Here is a 21,925-nt window from a genome sequence, read left to right as displayed (position 1 = left end):
AGGACAGAGTGTGTTCACAGGGAAAAACTTAGTTACATGAGCAAACATTGTCTGAGATGCTGATCCTGGGCCTCTTTTTCCCACTTGCCTGTATCTAATCCCAGATTCAGGCTTCTCAGCCTGTCTCCTTTCTAGGCCCTTCCCTCCTCCCCACCTGCTTTTTCCTTTTTCCCTGGGGAATGACTAGGACAGTGTCAACAATCACTTTCTCTCTCTCTCTCTCTCTCTCTCTCTCTCTCTCTCTCTCTCTCTCTCACTCTCTGTCTGTGACCCAGTGTCTCTCAGTGAGGACACAGACTGACCTCTCACGTTTGTCTCCTGTACGAATGCTGTCCACACACATCACATCTGCAGCAGCCTTTGGGGGAGGAACATGCATAGAAGTGTTAAGAGCCAAAAGGAACAACCTGTCTTGTTTCTGATAAGCCAGCAATGGACAGTTGTAAAATAGCAAGATTACCTTTCCAGAAAGCAACTGTCAAGGCTAGGGCTAAAGAAAAGGTTTGTTTTCCTCAATAGCTCATTCTGAAACTGGTAGCCACAAACCAATCATTTTAATTTTTTTCTTAACACCAACTATCTCTAAATTTCAATAAATTCTTAATGTATAAATAATTCCTGCTTTTCTAAGGAGTAACCTTTCCTTGGTAAATTCCTAGGATTACTGAAAGGTGTATCTCCCTAAAAATACTCTTTGGAGTGTTTTACTCCTTATACATATTCCTTCTCAGCTTTGAATTTCCAGAAAGAGAAATACTAAACTTAGGGGCTGGGAATATGGCGTAGTGGTGGAGTGCTTGAAGTCCTTGGTTCGATTCCTCAGCACTACATATATAGGAAAAGCCGGAAGTGGTGCTGTGGCTTAAGTGGTAGAGTGCCAGCCTTGAGGAAAAAGAAGCCCCGGACAGTGCTCAGGCCCTGAGTTCATGCCCCAGGACTGGCAAAATTAAAAACTAAACTTAGCAGATCTGTTATATATTTTATCTCACCACTGAAAGAAGAGAGAGAGAGATATATGGAGAGAGACATTACATGAGGACAGATGACTGTGTGATATACACTGAACCATCTGTTATAAAACACAGCATTTAAACAGACATCTTCTAACCAATATTATGTATTTTATGACAAGAATAATAACCACAATTATTATTTCCCTACAGCACACAAACGTTAATATATTATATTCAATGATATTTATATTGAATTTCTTATTGCACTCTAATTAATTTAAAGTTTGGTAAGCCCATATATGGTATTATATTCTTCATGAATAGGGATATTTAACTCAGTGTAATGTTTAAATCATTACTTAATTCAGTCATTAAACAAACATTAAGCACCTAATTTGTGCTAACAACTGTGCCAACATTTAGGATTTGGTGGTGAAAAACTGACCACGCTAGCTATATAGATTTACAGTCTTAGGAAATAGTTTGTGCTTTGAAGAATGTGATTCAGTAATGTGCTACTACTATTTTACTTCCGGGTAGGGGAGGGATGGTCTCACCTGTAGATTTTGGTACATGGAGTTTGTGGCCGCTTTTTATCCTTCCCAGAGAGGTTTTTTACCTTTTAGTTGTTGGGCACTTTCTGCATGGTAGATATTTTCAACTTTGAGTCCTAGAGAATGGAGATCTTGACTGTGACTATGTAAAAACAGAGTCCCATTCTAAACTCCAGGTTTCTGTTTCAGGCTTATGGCTGGCTTCATGAAGACACAGGACCAGAATCCGACCCGGTTGTTGTTGTGAGATTTCTAGGAACCACGGACATGAGCACCAACCTTAGGACTCTCCTGCTAAGTGTTTGTGAACAACTGGCAGTCAACTACCGGTGTCTGGTTCAAAGCTACCCTAAGAAGATCCATGACATCCGGGACCTATTTATAAACCTTCTGAATGAGTCTTCCCTGCAGAGACCGCTGGTGATCATATTTGATGCTCTGGAACAGCTCTCGGAAAATGATGATGCCCGAAAGCTCTGGTGGCTGCCAGCCCACCTTCCCCGCTGTGTTCGCATCATCCTCTCCACACTGCCCAACAAACACGGGATTCTGCAGAAACTAAGGTGCCTTATCCATGAAGAAGACAACTACATCGAGCTGATTCCCCGGGATAGGAAGATGTGCAGTCAGGTCCTCAAACACCAGCTGCTAAGGGTCAAAAGGAAGGTCACATCCGGCCAGCAGATTTACGTAAACAACGCATTCTCTAAGTGTACACTGCCCATGTTTGTGAATTTGACCTTCAGGGAAGTGAGGCATTGGAGATCTCACAAAGATGTTGATGAATCTTCCCTCTGTGTCACGGTGCATGATAGTATCGAGCACTTATTCTGGTGCTTGGAGAAGAAGTGTGGTCAGAAATTGGTGTCCAGGGCTCTGGGTTATATCACAATGGCCAAAATGGGATTAAGCGAGATGGAACTGGAAGATGTGTTAGCACTAGACAACAATGTTATGAACGAGCTCAATGAGAAAGCCAGGCCCAGCAACCCCCTGAGAGTACCTTACCTATACATCGCCAGGCTCAAGGAGGGTCTCAGCGGATACTTAATAGAAAGGCACGTGAAGAATGTTACCCTCCTGGTCTGGGCCAACAGACACCTGCACCTCATAGCCCAAAAGCTCTATCTGCAGGATGAGAGCAATCTACGAGAAATGCATACCATCCTGGCAGATTATTTTCTGGGGGTATGGTCTGGGGGTCGAAGAAAAGCTTTCTGCCTTGAAGATTCCTATTTGAATGGCTGCCTTGACTTGGAGAACAGAAGCCTGCTGGAGGAAGAAAAGCACTTCATGGAACAGGCTTCCTTTGACAGGCAGGCCCCTGAACAGCCCTGGGTTTTCCAGTGCAATCCACTGGAGCCCGACATCTTTTTTGTCAATCACCGGAAAATGTCTGAGCTTTTGTACCACCTGACCAGGTGTGGGAAGACCGACGACCTACTCTATGGGATCATCATGAACTTCAGCTGGCTTTATACCATGGTCAAAATCGGCCAGTTTGACAAAGTGCTTGCAGACATTGAGCTGGCCTATAACTACTCACAAGAAAAGGAGCTGAAGTTCCTGGCCAGCATCCTCCGTAGCATCAAAAACAAGGTCATTGCATTTCCAGGGTCCCTTTCCGCAGAACTTCAGCAAAGGCTGCTGCCTGTTGTAAGTTCCCTACCAAAACTTCGACACCTTCTTTTAGAATGTGACAAAGACGGGCCCAAATATTGCTCCATCGTGCCATTGCACTCATCCATGGATGTGACATACAGCCCCGAGCGTCTGCCCTTGTCATCCAGTCACCTGCATGTCACAGAGATCTTGCCTACCTGTAACCCCAGCACTGTGCTCACAGCCTTGGAAAATGGCTCCATCAGCACGTGGGATGTAGAAAGTCGCCAGCTCCTCAGGCAAATCACTACATCCCAGTCTGTCATCCTGGGGATGAAACTCACCAGTGATGAAAAGTACCTTGTGGTGGCTACAACCAATAACACCTTGCTGGTTTATGACAACCTCAATTCCTGTCTCCTGTCTGAAGTAGAAATCAAAGGGACCAAACATGGAAGTGGCGCCACCTATATCAATGGATTTACACTGTCCGTCAACCATGCCCTGGCATGGCTGGAAGCCAGCAAAGATGTCACTGTCATCGATCTGCTCTACGGATGGCCTCTCTACCAGTTCCATTGCTGGTATGAAGTGACCTGTGTCCAGTGTTCGCTGGATGGGGTGTATGCTTTCTGTGGGCAGTACCTAAACACAACCACCATATTCCACTTAGGGAGTGGAGAAAAGTTATGTACGGTGACCTCAGAATTCTCTGGTGGGTTTGTGAAGTTTCTCCTTATTTTAGACACTGCTCAAGAGATGGTGATGGTAGATAGCGAGGGAAGTCTTTCTGTTTGGAATACTGAGGATATCTCCAACCCTCAGCTAACGGATGACTTTGACTGCCGTCGAGAAGATAGCGAGGTGGTCAGCATTGAACTTTCCGAAGACCAAAGCGCCATTCTGATCTGCAAAGCTCTCAGCATCGAGCTTTTAGATACCAGCATGTGGAAGGTGGCTGAAAAGTTCAGAGCCAAGCACAATGAACGTTTCATATCTGCTGTACTCTCCAAAAACGGAGACTGCATCATTGCTACCATGGAGAATACCTCAGCCGTGTTTTTTTGGAGGCGGGACACAGGCCAGTGCATGGCAAGCTTGCAGGAAATCTCAGGTACCATCGTCAAGTTGGTGAAATCTAGTCACCACAATATGCTATTGTCTTTGTCTACCAGCGGTGTTCTTTCGATCTGGGACATTGATATCATTACGGCTATGTCGAACATAGATAAGACTGGAAAACCCATCCAAAGTCTGGTGTTGCCTGCTAGGGGGGAAATCATTTACTCCCTGGATGGCTCGGATTGTGTTCACAAATGGAACTTCAGCAGCGGATTCATTGAAGCCGTATTTAAGCATGATGGAATAGTTGAACACTGTGTGTTAACATCTGCTGGCGATCTCATGGTGACTTCTGATGACAAAAGCAGCCAGTATGTGTGGCACACTGGCAGCGGCGAAAATCTCTTCCGAATTAATGGCCAGAGGATATCTCAGCTGCTGATCACACACAATGACCAGTTCGTGGTTTCGCTGTGTGAGGAGAACGCCTCTAGAGTTTGGAGATTGGCCACGGGCCACAGGGTGTGCAACATTCTCACCACACTGCAAAACGCCTTTATCACCTCGGCAAATACCTTCGTGGTGGGAATGACGAAGAGCAAAGTGCTGGCTGTCAGTCTTTGGACAGGAAGTATCACTAAGAAATTTTGCTGTGAAGATGGGACCACCATTGTGAATTTTAAACTGATCCCTGATTGTCCCGACATGGTTGTGTTTATCACATCAGCTGAGACGGTGAACATCTGGAGCCTGACAGAAGAAGTCATCTGCCGACGAGTGCAACTGCCCAACAACTTCCTGAAAAATCTGGAAGATTTTGAAATTTCTCCCAATGGCAAGCTAGGCATTCTGTCACGGGGAGATGAAAATATCAACGTGTTGGATTTACACAGTGGTAAATTAAGGGTGGTTCATGCCTCTGGGGTCATCTGGAAACAGAAGTTGTCTCGAGATGGGCGTTACCTGGTATATATTTGTTTCCGGAATGGAGAGGAGGAGGAGGAGGAAAATGATGCAATATCCAGTTTAATCGTCATGAGACTGGCTGATGGCAAAAATATCGGTGCTTGTTCCCTCTACAAAACACCAACTTTCCTTGCGCTTTCTCAGAGACACCTGAACATCATTGTGGGCTTTGATGATGGCAGTATAGGAATCTATACAGTGGTGGACAGAGTAGACGCTGCGCTAAAAATTAAAATTGCCACTTCAAATAGCAGACAGATCTTCAACAATGCAACACAGACATCCAGGCCAAAGACTAACAGCTACTGCTTTAAAGTGTCTGTGGATTGCTTATGGAGAGAATCCACAGAGGTGTTTGCAAGGGACAGCCCCATCACAGTGAGTGACTCAGCCGAGTCCAGCGAAGCCACACCCTCCAAGAAGCACAACTCCTGTTACGACCGGATGTGCTCTGCCCTCGAATCCAGGAGCCACAGCTATGCCACTGACAACTAAGAAAGCATTCGTTCTGCTCAGTGGAAATCCACGACCCATAGACAAAAGAAAAGTGCCAAGTGCACCTTCAGTATCACAAATGATCAACCACTCATTCCTTGAAAGCTGAAATTCCAGTGTTTGATTGACATGTTCACAGAACAAATAGAAATATGAGATTGGATTGGGCTGCCATCTTTTCATCACAGTGTATCCAGGAATGAAGGGATAATAGAATTTTCTGGAAGTGGCATTTAAATGAGTATTTTGTCTAGAAAAGAAAAAGAGAAGCGTTTCACAATTAGCTGTATACTAAGATGCATATAACGCATTCCACCAGTTCAGATGAGAGAGCTGCAGGGGGACCATGTGGATTGGAATTAGTACTACAAAAACCAGTTGAAATCTTGAAGACAAAGAGCTGTATGACTCCACATGAGTATGTGATATGTAAAACACAGCCTTAATCTCTCTTTACATTTTCTGATCCTGACAACTGTGTAAACCTAGTCTACAGATAAGAGGTCTAAAGGTGCAAACATCATGTAACAAAATGCCCATATGTAGTCCTAAATTCCTAAGAGATACACGACACAAAATAGGAGACTGTGAACTGATTGGGGCCAGAACTACCTACCAACCATAGGGCTATTGAACATGGAGAGTCTGTCTTCATTACAATACAGTTGCAACAATTGCATGCAAGAGTTTCTGTATAACAGAATATTTGATTTTTAAACTCTTTCCTTGGGTTGCAGATGAACCTGTTTAATAACAAGCCACAATTTTTTCATATCTTTTTTGAAATGCATATTCGTGTTTGAGTATTAAGAAGTACAGGAAGGGCATTACATATGTAATCAAAACACCTGCTCATTTCTATTGTTGTCCTAACAAAAATCTCTACTAGTCAGTCAGTTGTATGGTAGCCTAAATGATTTCTTAAATCACAGAAGTAGATCTTAATTGAAATACAAAAAGCAAGCTTGTTTAACATGCCATCTCTAGAATACTGGTGACATTGCCTTACATTCCTTCTCTTTTTGTGTGTAAAAAAGCAGATAGATGACCAAATACTTGGGGACAAACTAAATATGCCTGTCCTTGTGCTAAACTATTTAACAAATCTGAAGGGTGTCCAATGGCTCTTTATTGATCCTGTTTGTCACCCTCTTACCTTGCTTCTTTATCTGTCTTACTCCTGGACCAAGGCCCCTTCTGAGCCTGATTTGCACATTTTAAACAGAATCTGTGAAATGGTTTCTTTTCTTTTAATGATTTTTACCTATTTGAAAGAAAGTATTATACCTTAGAAGGGAAGATGATTTTCTGCCTTCTGTATCGACCACATGGAATATCCTTGAATAACTTTCCAGAAGGCCAGCAGTGGAAATTTGGTTTGCTTTTCCTTGAAGGTGACAATGTCTTTAGCAAGAATAATGAATAAGGAAGGGACTTGTTTCCTGTCCTGCTCTGCCATGAACTTATCAGGTACCCCGAGCCATAACTTTAATTTCCCCAATGTGTTGTTTCTGTGGACAGCAAAAGAATCATGGAAAGGATGTAGGGAAGTACTATGAGAAAACAATACACCTCTACAGGAAATAACAAGAGATCCAGCCCATGGCGAACCTAAGTCAAATGTATTTTTCTCTGCAAAGAAGTTTAACATGTAAGCATGGGAAGATGTGATTCAGATATAAACACCCTTCTCCATAGTGAAAGACTTTTCCTTATGTTCCTCCTAGTTTAACTGCCAGCCCAGACCCATATTGTGAGATTCCCCAGAATAGATTGTGTGAGTCGATACTTTTTAGCTCTTCAGGCAATCCATTCTTACACCCTTCACTGTCAGTGGGACCTCCACACCATGTTTCTGAGAATTAAATGCCTAGATGGATTAAATGTAGTGTGTGAATGTTCTATGTAAAAGCCAATAGAGTATAACAAGTGACTTGAATGATTTTCCCCCTAACTTGTTTGCAACTGATAGCTCACATTGAATGTTTTTATGTAAACTTTGTATTGTTGGGAAGAATTACCTAATCAGAGATTTATATTTTCATAAATGTTACATTTAGTTAAATTTTGTTACAGAGTTGTTACACTAGAAAATTATTTCAGTCTTCAAACAATATGCAGTCTTGTGTATGTATTCTTTGTATGAATAAAAGATAAACCATTTGGATTTGTGAGCTGTTGGATTTCATCCCCTGTCTTTGGCAGAACTGATTAGAGACCTTGAGTAACGGCTTCTATGCATACTTGCCAAGTGTTTATGACCAACGCACGAGGCACTCTTCTCAGAGCTTTGCTGGTACTAAGCCACGCAATCTTCACAGCAGGCCTGTTAGCTGCTATTATTGCTCCCTATTTACTGAAGACAAAGCCTAGAAATAGAAGATCAGGGAAAAAAGCTGAACAAGATGGCAGTATGCCATCCATGTCTTATTAACTTTTCCCAAGTCCATTATAATATAGAATTCAGTCGTACTTGGTGACAATGACCTCTAACCTCTTTTCTACCCTGGAGATGACAGAACACTGAAAGTTGCTGCAAATCCCCAGGTTTTTCAGGCACACACATTAGTTACTAAATTCATTCAACAAATATTCCTCTGAATATGTATTTTACCAGGAGTACACCAGTCAATAAAATGCTTTCTAGGATTTCAGCCTCAACAAGAAAACAAGTTCCCTGTGCAAGTGCAAAGGCAGTGAGCTTCTGAAGCTTAGGATAGCAGGGTGGAAGGACAGGGACCAAGGACTCATCCTACTCATAAATCTCTCCAAGTGTCAGAGGGACCCAGTGAAGTCTTCCCACAAGATGCCCCATTGTTTTTAACCTCTTAGGGTCTGAAAATTCTAAAACACACACACACACACACACACACACACACTTAAAAAATAGCACTAGGGAGCTTAAATAATAAGTAGCCAATATTCTGGGAAAAACTTCACTTCTATTGTGAAGAAATCATTCTCAAGGAGACTTTAAAAATCAAAGGGCTATGGGCTGGGGATATAGCCTAGTGGCAAGAGTGCCTGCCTCGGATACACGAGGCCCTAGGTTCGATTCCCCAGCACCACATATACAGAAAACGGCCAGAAGCGGCGCTGTGGCTCAAGTGGCAGAGTGCTAGCCTTGAGCGGGAAGAAGCCAGGGACAGTGCTCAGGCCCTGAGTCCAAAGCCCAGGACTGGCCAAAAAAAAAAAAATACAAAAAAAAAATCAAAGGGCTAAAATAATAATGAGTCAGAGATAGGAGGATCATGATTCCAGGCTAGCCTGAACAAAAGTGAAACACTGTCTAAAAAATAAGCTAGGAGTGGTAGCACACCCACAGTCTGAGCCACTGCAAAAGAGGAAGCAAGAGAATCGTGGTCTCAGGCTAGACCAAAAGAATCTTGGTCTCAAGGCAAAAGTGAGAGACACTATCTGGAAAAAAGAAGAGAGTGTACCTCAATCTCAAGGCCCTGTTTTCAATCCCCTGTACCACCAAGAACAATAAATAAATAAACCATAAATATTACCTGCTGAGCCTACTGCCCTCATCTATGCATGGCCTCTGTTTAAAGTTTACCCCCACTGCAAACTAGTTCATCACCGATGGCAGGAAATTCCTGCTTAAATTCCAAGTTATAGCTTTCTTCTTCCCAAGCTATATCTTTCAATTGAAAGTTAAATACTTTTCCAATTCTCAACAGAAAATTTGGAGTTGATCTCCAATATTTGCATAAAAGCATTTCATGCACATGGACTTGTGTCTTTGTTCATAGTCAAGAATACCACAAATATGGCATACTTGCTATGTCTAAGGTATTATATTAGGCCCTAGGATGATTTGAAAAATTAGTTCTGCATTATTATCCAAACAAGCTGTGAAAATTCAAGGCCTTGAGTTCATACCCTGGTACTAGCAGGAAAGAAAGAGAGGGGGAGAGAGCGAGAGACAGAGACGGAGGGAGGGAGGGAGGGAAGAAAAAGAGAGAGAGAGAAAGAAAGAAAAGAAAGAAAGAAAGAAAGAAAGAAAGAAAGAAAGAAAGAAAGAAAGAAAGAAAGAAAGAAAGAAAGAAAGGAAGGAAGGAAGGAAGGAAGGAAGGAAGTAATTCCAGGTGTAGAAAATGCATGGCAGAGGAGCAATAAACTGGGAAAATCAAAAAAATATGATAAACTCCAGTTTGGGAGACAGCTGAGGCTTTGAAATTAAATAGAAGTTAGCCATCAGTGTCAAAGGGCATTTCAAATGAAGGAAGCTTCATGAGGAAAAATAGAGTTGAAGTGTATTTTGGATGACTTCAAATACTGTGCCACGTTTTAGACTTTATTAACTTGCCAACAGGAAATAATAGAGGTTTTGAAAAGGTGTTGGGAAGGCATTTTGCCATGAATGCTCACTGCTTTTGCTCACTGCTGGCTTGTCAGGTGAAGTCAAAGTGGAAAGACCAGAAACTGGGAGATTTGAAGAATCTATTATACGATCTAAGATAAAAAATGTAAGAAATTGATTGTGGACAGTGGCAGAAAGAATGCTAAAATCATGAGTAATTTACATTGATTTTTTTTTTGGGGGGGGGAAACGAAATAATTTCAGTCCCAACTGAAGTTAGATAGATGTGGAGTTCTAAATGTAAAATGGACAGGAAATGAACGTGAGGGAAAACATAGGATTAGCATTAAAAGAAGATATTGGTTCTGGCAATCAGAAATAGGTTGTCTACTCCATGGAGAAATCTGAGATAAATAATCCAACCCATATTGTCTTTTCAGGTGCCTTGGTGCCTCTGATAAAGGAGTTTTCTTTTTATAAATGTAAGCTGATGCTACAAACAAAAGTTTGTTTTTGTTTGTTTTTTTTTTCTTATGGCTGGGGTCATAACTGAAGCAGCAGAGTCCTTGCCTAACAGAAAGCCTTGGGCTTAATATTCAGTACTGACCAAAAAAAAAAAAAAAAAAGTTGCCTTCTTTTTAAAGAACTATTTGAAAAACTTGGAACCATGCTGACAAACCCACTCAAACAAATTAGCTTTAACCCTTGTTAGTTTGGAACAATGTATATGCCAATGGAAACATGAATTCACCTGGGGAAACAAATGTGAATCATGGTATTGTCAACATCAAGAAAACATAGGGCTTTTTCCCCCTCTATATTTTCCATAAGATCTCCATTTGGTATTCCAAGTGACCTGCACAAAATATGAGTTAGACATACAGAGAGCTGTTTTTAGTGTGTTGGTATGACAAATGATGTAGCATTAGTAGTTTGTGGTAACATATAAGAACAGCACCTCTGGCTTTATAGAAAGCATTAGCTGAGCCACCTACTTGAGCACAAGAGGAAATTCTCCAGAGCAGTAGAGTGGTTGATTTAAAAAAAAAACAACAAAACACAAAAAAACAGCTTCTTGTGCTGGTGGCTCATGTCTGTAATCCTAGCTACTCAGGAGGCTGAGATCTGAAGACCTCAATTCAAAATCAGGCCGGGAAGAAAAGTCCACGAAACTCTTATCTCTGATTAACTGGCAAAAAAAGCCAGAAACGTGTGACACACACACACACACACACACACACACACACACACACACTTCCATCTCCTGTTTTTTTGTTGTTGTTGTTTTTTTTTTTTTTTTTTTTTTTTTTTTTTTTTTTTTTTTGGCCAGTCCTGGGGCTTGGACTCCGGGCCTGAGCACTGTCCCTGGCTTCTTCCCGCTCAAGGCTAGCACTCCGCCACTTGAGCCACAGCGCCGCTTCTGGCCGTTTTCTGTATATGTGGTGCTCGGGAATCGAACCTAGGGCCTCGTGTATCCGAGGCAGGCACTCTTGCCACTAGGCTATATCCCCAGCCCTGTTGTTGTTTTTTTGAAAGGGGGCAAAAGGAAGTCTTTTGAAGTCCTTTTGATTGAGTCCTCAGCCCCTTAGATGGCCCTAATTCTGCTGGAGAACCATATTTTAAAACCTAAGACAAATACCTATGCCTTTGGGGGCAGAATAACTTCACAGATAAATGTACCAGAATCCTGTAGACTAGAAATTGAACAAGAGTGTGTTAAATGCCTGTGGATGCAGCCAGAACCACCAGCATCGAAAGGCTAGGGGTAGTAAGTACTATCTCGTTTAACCTAACTCCCCGTCTACGATGAACAGTAAAGGGGGTTGGGGGGTGAGCTAGGTGGCGCCGTTGCTCAACCTATTTTCCTAGCTTAGCCCCACAGTCGCTTCAAGTGTTTAAAAAAAAAAAAAGAAAAGCCCAAACTTTAAATAAAATTTAGGATTAAGCAACCAGCTCTCCAGCCTCATAGGCAACGAATTGCAATCGCTACGGGAATGCAAAAGGCTAGATGGCTTGCTGCAGAGAACGCTCCAACACCCAGGAAAAGGAAAAAGGGAGAGGGAGCAAGGACGAGGAGCGCCGGAGTTCCCACAGGGCCCCTGAGGACCCGACAAATGAGTGCAGTTCCCGAGGGTTTATCTTGGTGGCGGCCCCCCTCTCCTCCCTCTCTGGCCATCGCTCCATAAAAGCCGGCGAACGGGCAGTGCTCGCAGTAGGTCCAAGCAACCAACGCCAGAACCGAGAGTGGGGAGCCCGAATTAGTTTGCCAGGAGGAGATGCATTTACCCGAAACCGCCAATCAGAGGCAACTCCTTCTTGGGAGGAAGCACCACGCACCAATCGGCGCCAAAACTTTCCCAGGGAGGACAAGCGGGTAGCATGCAGGGACAGGGGGACGCCTCTGGGAGACCGGGGAGGGCGCGGACCTCGGGGTGCCCATGCATCCTGGGCGCGCAGGTAAAGGGTTACGCGTGCCGGGGAGGTTCGCCCCGGGCCGGGCCACGTGACGCACGGGCCCAATGACCGCGCGCAGGGCAGAGGCGGCGAGAGCGCCGGGTCCCGGGCACTGAGCCGCCCGCGTCTCCTAGCGCAACCGCCCGAGCCCCTCCCGAAGCCATGGGCGCTGCGACCCCGGCGCCGCCGCTGCCATCCCGCCCCAGGTAGGGACCGTCGGGGCCCGCGCGTCGGGCCGGGCTGCCGGGTGGACGGGGGCTAGAGTCCTGCGGAACTTGGCTTTGGTGCCTGATTGCCCGAGTGCTCTCGGCTTGGGGCGAGGAGGGCAGTGGGGGCTTCCTATCCCTTGATCTGCTTTTGCCCAGGGAGTGGAGAGGGCAGAAGGGGGGGAGGGCGCGGAGTAAATCGCCTTTTGATGACTCCAGAAAAAGTCACAGTATTCAACAAAGTGCGGTAGGGGATCAAACCGGGAAAGGGGAGGAAAAAAATTAAATTAAATTTTAAAAATATATATATATATACAGATAGATAGATAGATAGATAGATAGATAGATAGATAGATAGATAGATAGATAGATAGATAGATACACACATGTAAAGTCCTTAAGCTACAAGCTAAGATATTTGTGAACCTTGGCATCTAATTGGTTGTGGGAAGCTTTTTTTTTGCTTTTAAATCCCTACTTAATGAACTTTTCAACAGGGCCGTGAATTTCACAGCCTGCAAGGGATTTCTCCTTATTTCCAAGTACCCCTTCTCGCATGTTTAAGTACCCGCATGGTTATTTCTTTTTAATGAGACGGAAGTGGAATGTGATCGCCCTCACGGTTTCTTGGACATGTCCTTGGGTCCTAGGATTTGGGGTGCTGGCGTCCGCATGGTAGACAAGGGTGGGCTGACGATGGGCAAAGGGTACGAAGCCACCAGGCAGCACCTAGTAGCACAAAGAGGGTGGCAGGGGCAAAGAGTTAAATGGTCACAAACTGCTACAAACTTAATGATGAGGCAAGATTCCCCAGGTCGGTCACTCGGGTCTGGGTGACCTTGGCGGCAGGGGGTAGGTGGGGCTTTCACAGAACCACTCCGGAAAGAGTTTTTCTAGTTATAGGAGGCAGAAATCAATAGGTCTCCACCGTACTTAACCTTCAAAAGGAAATAAAACTAAACAGCCCCATGTAGAGAACTTCAAACGTTTTGTTTTCCATCATGTGCACAATGAATTCGGTCCATGTTCCATGAAAGTGGCTCAAATCATGACAGAAAGAGCGTTGATTTCTTGCCTGCCAAGACTGATGATGGAACTCAATGTGGGTTCTTAGTGCGGATGTCCCCGGTGGTTGTAACCTAGCTATTGTGAGAAATGATCACTGGAGGAAAGTAGAGAAATATCGGGGACCTGAATGAGAAGTTCAGGTGTCTGCTGCTTTTAAAGATGGTGGATTCCGTGCTGTATCATTCTATCATTTCATCTCCCAGTTAATACTATTAAGAAGGGTGGAGGGGACACGTTAAAGCCCTCTCCGTCTTTAAGGAACTCCTGTATCTGAAGCTTAAAACAAAAACTTGCTCATCAATGAAACATGTTCCATTATCCTAAAAATGGAATACTTTCCTGACTTCCATCCAGCAGCTCTCCCAGCGTGGGGAACACTACCTGGCTAGGGTCCGGCCAGAATCTAGACCCCGCCCAAGCACAGACCTGGGCTGGTGTTCGATTTGCCCCGCCCCCAGGAGCCCATTGGCTGTGCTTCTTGGAAAGGACTCCACCTTCCAGTGACTGAATACCAACCTCCCAGGAACGGGTTCATCCTTCTGAATGGAGTTTGAAGTTCTTACAGAATGTTTCCTGTAATCCTCCATCTAGCTTTCTTTGGGGGGTCTTGGTTAACAGCCCCATCCTCTTGCTTGTCTTCTTTCTTCTTTTGATAGATTGTCTGGTTGCAGATAAACAATCAACAAATCTAGAAGAAAAGAGTTGGAAACTTCTTTGTCCATCCTAGGGGAGAATTGGATTGGTCTAGGCCTCACCTATGGTATGCATTTAGATCAGACAGGTCACCCAGGTGTAATCTTTCTAGAGTGACTGTGGTTAAACATTCTTCCTTCCTATCTCCACTACCCCCTACCCACCATCCCCACCTCAGTTGGAGTTTTTCTTGCTCTGGTTATCCCATAAATACTATTGAAGATAATAAATATTTCATCTACTCTGATCCTATTATCTGTAAATATTGTGATCTACATAGGTTGGAATTTTTAGTAGTGTCAAAAAAAGTATCCAATCCTATCTAGATTTTTAAGTAATTAATAATAACAATAATAAAAGATAAAAAAGGACTATTTTGGAAGAAGGGAGAAAAGAGACAAGGTGGCAGCAATGAGGATTGAGTATGATGAAAGTATGTCATATGTATGTCACAAAAAGCCCATTATTTAGTATAATTTATATACTAATAAAAACGATCCTATCTTAAAACATACCTGAAAACTAAGCTGGTGAATATTATGAAGCAGATAAGAGTTGTTAGATATCTTAGAAAGAGACTCCTCAGCTGTAGTGAATATTATTTATATAAGAAAAAAGGAATATTATACCTCAGATTTTACCCCAGCAATGATTATTCTTCTATTGGGTACACAAAGAGTTCTCTCTGGCCTGGGAGGCAGCTTGCCTGTTGAACCAAAAATGCCAGGCAGTCAGTTAGGGGCTTGGATATACTCTCTGTCCTTGGGGATCCTACAATTGGGAGAAGCATTTGAAGGGTTTCAGGCAGAACAAATCTCTATTCTAGAAAGTTCATCCTGGCTGCAATGAGAGGAATAGGAAGAGAGAATGTACAAACAAGACATAAGGAAGCTGTTGCAAAATCCCACATGAGAAAAGAGGGAAAAAAATGAATCCAATACAGCAGGTATTTAAGGAAACAATATGGGTTTTTGCTTTACAATTTTAGATGTTCAAAAACACTGGTAGGTGTTGCTGGTCTCTGATGTAAATATTCAAGTCATCTCAAAGTATAGTTTTTTCCAGGTAGAGAAACATAAGCCACATTTTGCAATCTTTCTGCTGTTTGCAGTGATGCTGCTCCCCACAAACCTTATTTCCATCACACACAAAAAAGGTTTCCATTAAAGAATGAGCCAGTTATGCTCCTGTTCTCAACAGCTTATTGTTTCTTTACATAGACTCAGATATATGTGATAGTGGGGTCAAGATGAACTGCTACTTTACCTTCTCTGTAAGGTACCTTCAATTTTCCTGGAAGTAAAAACACCCTGGCTTATTAAAATCAGTTAAGTGGGCAACAGAACAGCCTTTTATTTCCACGTTGGTCAAAATAAGGCCTGTTGTTATATCCCTTTATCTTTTTGCTTTGACTGGCCTCAAAATTATAATCCTCCCTTAAATCACAAATTCCATCTCGGCATGGGCCATTGTTTGTTGAGAAGTTTGTTCATATATACACTATTAGTGATTTATTGCCATGTAACAAAGTATCCTGAACATAATGGCTTAACACAAGCACCACGTAGTTTATGATTGATTCTGTAGCAATTTGGCCTGGGCCTAGGTGAGTGAGTCTACTGCCCTATACAGGCTCCCTCTTGTTTCTGTGGTGACCAAAGTGGTTCTTCTTCTGAGTTTTGCCTGAGTACCAGGGGGCAGCTGAATCTCAGTGTCATCATTCACCAGATAGCCCAGGCCTGGCCACCTGTTGATTCTACATGGTTCCAAGAGGGTAAAAAAGAGGCCCCTTGAGGCCTAAACTCAACTCACTCCTCCAGTATATTTTAAAAGCAAGTCAGAAAGCCAACTAAGATCCAGGAGATGGAGAAATAGACCCTACTTCTGCAGAGTCACATGAGAGAATGTCATGGATTCAGAGAGCAGCCAAGAATTTTGGCCATTTTCAAAATCTTCTACATCCACCCCACTTATAACTAATCTCACTGTATTCTTGACCACTTGAGGTTCAAGTAGAAGTCCTACGTTACAGATGAGGAAACTGAGAACCAGATATGTTCATCTGGATTAGGCAGAGGATGCAACTGGCTAACGATGGAACCAGTCTTGGATTTCTGGATTTCAGAGTTTCATATGAAGAAAAAAATTAAGAAGACTTTTTAAATTTACAGACTGAAAGAATTAAAATAAGATATGATGTGTTCTCCAAGAATGTATAGTTTATCTTGTGTGTATGAATATGCATCCACACCATTGAAGCAATAAGATTCACTAAGGAGAAATAAGGTCCCTGGCTTATGGGAGATGAGGACAAAAATGACAAGTTTAGGGGCACCAAGAAAAAGATTTGAAAAGATAGTTCTGTGAATACTTGAAAAGTTCCTCAAATCACTTCTATGAAATAGGTAACATTCCCACTGTGAACTGGAAAATTGCTTGTCACAGGTCATACCACAAACACGTGATAAAAATGATGTGCACAGGAACCTGTGTCTGTTTGTCTCCAAAATCTGTCCTTACTCTCCCGTTTTCCCCTCGCTGAGCATTACTGCTCGTGGAGAGTAGCATCCGTTGACCAGCACCTACCTCAAGATCACCTGGGAGCTTGTTGGAAAAGCAGTCTGGGCATTTCCACATGAAAGCCCACAATAAGGAGGCTTAGAAGCAGTGAATGCCATGCTTTGACACAGGCACGGGCCAGTGGACCTTTCTAAGCAGAGAGAGCCACACGGATGGAGGCCCTGAGGCTGGGGTCAGCTCCCTGGGTCCCAAAGTAAGTAGAGGAATTCACAGGAAAGAGAAAGCAGGATGAGACTGATGGACACATGAGCTCTGCCCCATGATGGTCTGGAGAACATTGTCCTCCTTGAACTCAAGCAACCAAGTGTGAGGATCTGCAGACACCTCAGGATGGCATGAGGAAGGTAGGAATGGAGGGAATGGGGGAGAAAAGTCTAATCTGAGGACAATCTCAAGGCCTTGATGTCAGATGGAATTCCAAGGGAAGAAAGGAAGGAAGGAAACTCCAGATTGCCAAGTTCTCAATTCTTTCCCAACCTTCAGGTAGGGACATTAGTTTTGTATTCTTTATTATATAATAATATTATCATAAGTAGTTGCTTACAGGGGTTTCAATTCAACATGTCAGTTCAATTTTTTTGAATTCTTTACTACTAAATAGGGATGCCTTTTGGTAATGCGGTGTATCTGTCTGTCTATCTGTTTTAAGGCAGCTGCTCTCACACTTTGAAGTCCAGCAATTGTTACTAAGAGTTGATTCAAACTTTACATCCCAAAGAGTAGTCTAGTTTGGGCAGGCAGTTATGTAGAATGAAACCATTTTTGACATGTTATTCTTCAGTTTATTAGACATTCCCAAACACCCTATGACATCCATATAGGAAGAATTATTTTGTCCCTTTCTCAGTTGAGGTTACTGGGACTTGAAGATGTGACTCAGCGAAGATTTTCTTTTTTTTTTTGCCAGTTCTGGGCCTTGGACTCAGGGCTGAGCATTGTCCCTGGCTTCTTTTTGCTCAAGGCTAGCACTCTACCACTTGAGCCACAGCTCCACTTCTGGCCATTTTCTATATATGTGGTGCTGGGGAATCAAACCCAGGGCTTCATGTATACGAGGCAAGCACTCTTGCCACTAGGCCATCTGCCCAGCCCTCAGCCAAGATTTTGAACCCAGGGCTACCAGCTCCAAGCCTCAAAGCCCATTTGTGTCCACTAAAACATTCTGCGACCTTTGCAAGAGATTATCAAACCAATCTTGCTTTGTTATTGTTCAAGCTCAGAAAGATACTTGAAAGATTATGTTGGTTTTTTTTTTTAAGTAATTAGCTCATGGAAACTCGAAAGGCCTCAAGAAGAACTGACACCTTGCTCCGCTATACTCCCAGCTAATTTATTGAATTCTTCACTCCCAATAGCAACAAACCACACTTTATATTTCAAATGTTGTAAGATATTATATGGCCCTTTTTTTGAAGCGATGGATAGAGTTTTGCCTTTTTTGAAATCTATGTTTAAGTTTAAGTCTATTTCTGTCTCTGTGCATGTATGTGTGCATATGTGTGTGTGTGCGTGTGTGTGTGTGTGTGTGTGTGTGTGTGTGTGTGTTGGTATTAGGACACTGTCCCTTAGCTTTTTTATTCAGGTTGATGCTGTACAGCTCCAAATCCAGATTGTTAGTGGTTGACTGGGGATAAGAGTCTCCCAGATGTTCCTTTCCAGGCTGGCTTCAAACCTTGATCTTCATCTCTCAAACTCCTGAGTAGGATTACAGGTGTGAACCACAAGAGCCTGGCTAATTAAGTTTTGTCTGTACAACTGGCCATACATAACAGCATCATGATCTGAAAGGAGTCTTAGTAGCCCCACACTACTTTTCATTGTTGGTGGTGTTGATGGCTGTGGCGTTTGAAATCAGGGCCTGGGCACTGTCCCTGTGCTCTTTTTTGCTTAAGGTTAGCGCTATACCATTTTAAGCCACAGCTCTACTTCTGGTTTTCTGATGGTTAATTGGAGATGGGAGTTTCACAGACTTTCTCACCTGGGCTGGCTTTGAACCACAATCCTCAGATCTCAGCCTCCTGAGTAGCTCGGATGACAGGCGTGAGCCACCAGCCCCTGGCTCCACACTACATTTTATGGATAAGAAAAACAAGTCCCAGAGAGAGGAAGGCACGAACATACCTACTCAAGCAAGCAAGCAAGCTGAAGCAACCTGGGATAAGGACCCAGATCTCCAACCCCCAGTCCTATACTCTGACTAAACTAGTTAAGAGCAGTTTTGTCCTTGTGGTAGGGTTGGCTCACCACTGACAAGCAGGGTGGGGACACTTTGAACGCTAACATTTTTCAAGCTGGAAGGACATGGCTTTGAATCCTGTTTTTCTACTCACTTGGCATGTCCAATGTCACTCTATAGTCGCTTCTAAAGAGAATCATAAAATCGAGATAATTGGCTAGAATGTCAAGATTTTGGTTTGCAGAGTACAATTTATCTACATTTCTCCTTTAAACTTGACAGGACAGGTTTTATGATCATCAGTGGGATTTGGTTTTGCTAAAGGGAGCCAAGGGTTCTAGGAGTGGATGTAATGAAGATTGCAGAAATGCACTGCAACCCAAGCCCAGGCTGATCCCCAAGCCACAGGCTCAGCTGAGTTGAGGCCCTGTGGTGGGTATACTGTTGCCTTTCTCCAGAAGAGGCCATCGTTTCCTGGTGCCCAAGCCCAGGCCACCATGGGGCTCCAAGGAGGTCTGCCTGAAAACAGGAAGGTAGCAAGGTCACAGCTCACTGGAGTGGAGCAAGCTGGAGGGCTGTTTAACTCATACCCTGTCTTGATTCCAGGATTTAATGGAGCAAAAGAGCATGACTTTTATATCATCCAAAAAAGAGCCCAAGGAGCTATAGAGGGTGAAACGACTGAAATCACAACCTTTGACAGGCACTTGTTCTTTATGAGTGAACTAGACAAACACAAGGCAAAACAAGCAAACAAAAAAAATTAGAAAATTTACCACTGGAGTGCTTGGCAGAGATAACTGTAAAAAACATGCACCCACATCCATACGTCAGAAAACATCAGAATCTGCACCCAAGGACAGCATCGTGTGTGTCCTGAGCTTCTCTTCCTATTAAATTATTCACCCCTGTGTGCAGGTACCCATCATCTATTTCCTTCGTGTGAGCCCTTTAAAACCAACCTGGATGCAAGGGGTTGTATTTGCTTTTCTCGTGAAGTATTTGGTTGACCACATTTCTTGTGTGAATCAAAGATGTGAGTCACTAGGAGTCAGGCCTGGCTGTCCAGGCAGAGGTTGGAATGAGAGCTGCATTGAGACCTGGTGTTGATTGTGGGATCTCAGGAATGTCCCCTAATCCCCCTGGATTTCAGTTTCCTTGGTTGGAACATTGAGACACTACTTCCTGTATGGTACATTTACCTAGCACAGTCTGCATATAGGAAATGCTGAATGAGTCTGATTCTGGGCCTCTGTGGCCTCCAGTTTTCTGGAATGTAAAATGAGAAGTTTGAACCAGAGCAGTAGCACAGGGTCCAGGAGTAAAGGATAGAATTAGAGGATGTCCAATCTACCTTGTCTCTCTCAGCTTATCTCACCTTTACCTTTGATAAAGCCACATAAAACAGCAAGAACTTTCCAGCTTGACCACAGGGGACTTCCCTTGAATTTCTAACTAAATATATTTCCTTATCATGAAATGATCTGCTTGCATGCCTACTTGGGGATAGTTTTAAATTCTTCTTTTTTTCAACTCAACATGTCAATGTATGAGTACAGTGCATCTCAATCATTGTTACCTCTTTCATGGTTTTCCCCCATTAAATGCTTCTTAAATTGAATGCTTTCTTTTTTCATTGTGGGGCTTCAACTCACTGCCTAGGTACTGCCCCAGGCCTCTGTGCTCAAGGCTAGAGCTCTACCACTTGGAGATAATTGGTTAATTGGACATAAGAGTCTCACAGGGACTTTTCTGCCTGGGCTGGCTTGAATACTTGTTCAATAAATAAATAAGCAAATGAATAAACAAAAACAAACACCACCTTGAAGTGCTTTCCCGATGGAGATGCACCCATTCCTAGTGGTGAATCTAGCCCCATCAAAGTTCTATTTGGGGGTGAGAAGGGGGTTGTTTTTCCATTTGTGCTGAGTAGAATCCAATATAAATGCTCTCTTATTGAGCATGTGTGGATGGTGGCCAATCCCTGAGCCAGGTGCTGGAGACAGGAAGGTGAACAAATAGACCAAGACAAGGTCTCCTAGGCAAACAAGTGTCAATCCAATAGCCCAACACTCACCACATCCTGCCTTGCCTTCAAGGAGAGTGCCATTCCCTGTGAGGAATGGATGAAGAGCCCTGACTGAGAGACAGAGAGAGCAGCTTTCCCCAGGAGGGGACCGCAGCTGGGGGCGGGGGGGGGGGGGAGATGGGTGGGACCTCAGCAGCAGAGGCTGCAGGGAGGGAAAGCAAAGCTGTGTTAGAAGGCTGGGGGGGTGGTAGAAGGTGCCTAGGAAGCATCTACAGCACACAGTGAAGCGGTAGAATTTCGGTGGCATAGGCGGGTAAGCTGACCTCTGCTGACCTGCAACCTGGGGAGTTCCTACCTTCCTTTGGTGGCTGTTGACACCTCTGAGGTTTAGACATGGGTGGGGCTAACGATCTCCTTCTTCAGGGCCTCAGGTACTGCCACAGCCTCATGTTCCGAACCATGCCTCTTATTCTGGAAGCTTGGCGACATCGTCTTACCCCTTCTGTATCTTTCATTGGAGGCAAATGAGCTCTCCTAAGTGTGGAAGCAGGTAGAATGCTTGGAACTAGTGCTTGAAGCACTTTGCACAAAGGAGCACTGGGAAGCCTTAGGGAGGGCACAGCCCTCTCCCCACACACCCTGGTTCCCTCCACCTGGCATGTAACACAGGAGTGGGAACAACACACACCCCACACTGTTCCCAGCCAGTCCTTGCTTCCCAGGTGTCACCAAGGCAAAAACAGTTTCTCACGCTCATTTGCTAATTTGTAAAAGTCCT

At 43.6% G+C, this 21,925-nt stretch overlaps 2 protein-coding genes across 4 annotated transcripts in view; both read left to right on the top strand.

Annotated features, from left to right (window-relative positions):
* Window positions 1-5,632, top strand: part of Nwd2 (NACHT and WD repeat domain containing 2) — a 122,741-nt gene extending 117,109 nt beyond the window's left edge. The window contains exon 9 of the mRNA XM_048364122.1: window positions 1,697-5,632. Within this exon, the coding sequence (XP_048220079.1) occupies window positions 1,697-5,632 (3,936 nt within the window). The remainder of the gene's footprint in view (window positions 1-1,696) is intronic.
* A 6,850-nt stretch (window positions 5,633-12,482) lies between these two features.
* C16H4orf19 (chromosome 16 C4orf19 homolog) overlaps window positions 12,483-21,925 on the top strand; it is a 58,115-nt gene continuing 48,672 nt past the window's right edge. For 2 of the 3 annotated variants that reach the window (XM_048364695.1, XM_048364697.1), the window contains exon 1: window positions 12,484-12,601. The gene's annotated coding sequence lies outside the window, so the exon portion shown is untranslated. Of the gene's footprint in view, window positions 12,602-21,925 lie in introns of all 3 variants that reach the window. The other variant, XM_048364700.1, reaches the window with a different exon arrangement.

This window comes from Perognathus longimembris, chromosome 16 (assembly GCF_023159225.1).
Source record: "Perognathus longimembris pacificus isolate PPM17 chromosome 16, ASM2315922v1, whole genome shotgun sequence".
NCBI classification, from domain to species: Eukaryota; Metazoa; Chordata; class Mammalia; order Rodentia; family Heteromyidae; genus Perognathus; species Perognathus longimembris.
Note: the sequence above shows the minus strand (reverse complement) of the source record. Positions and strands in the feature narration are given on the sequence as shown.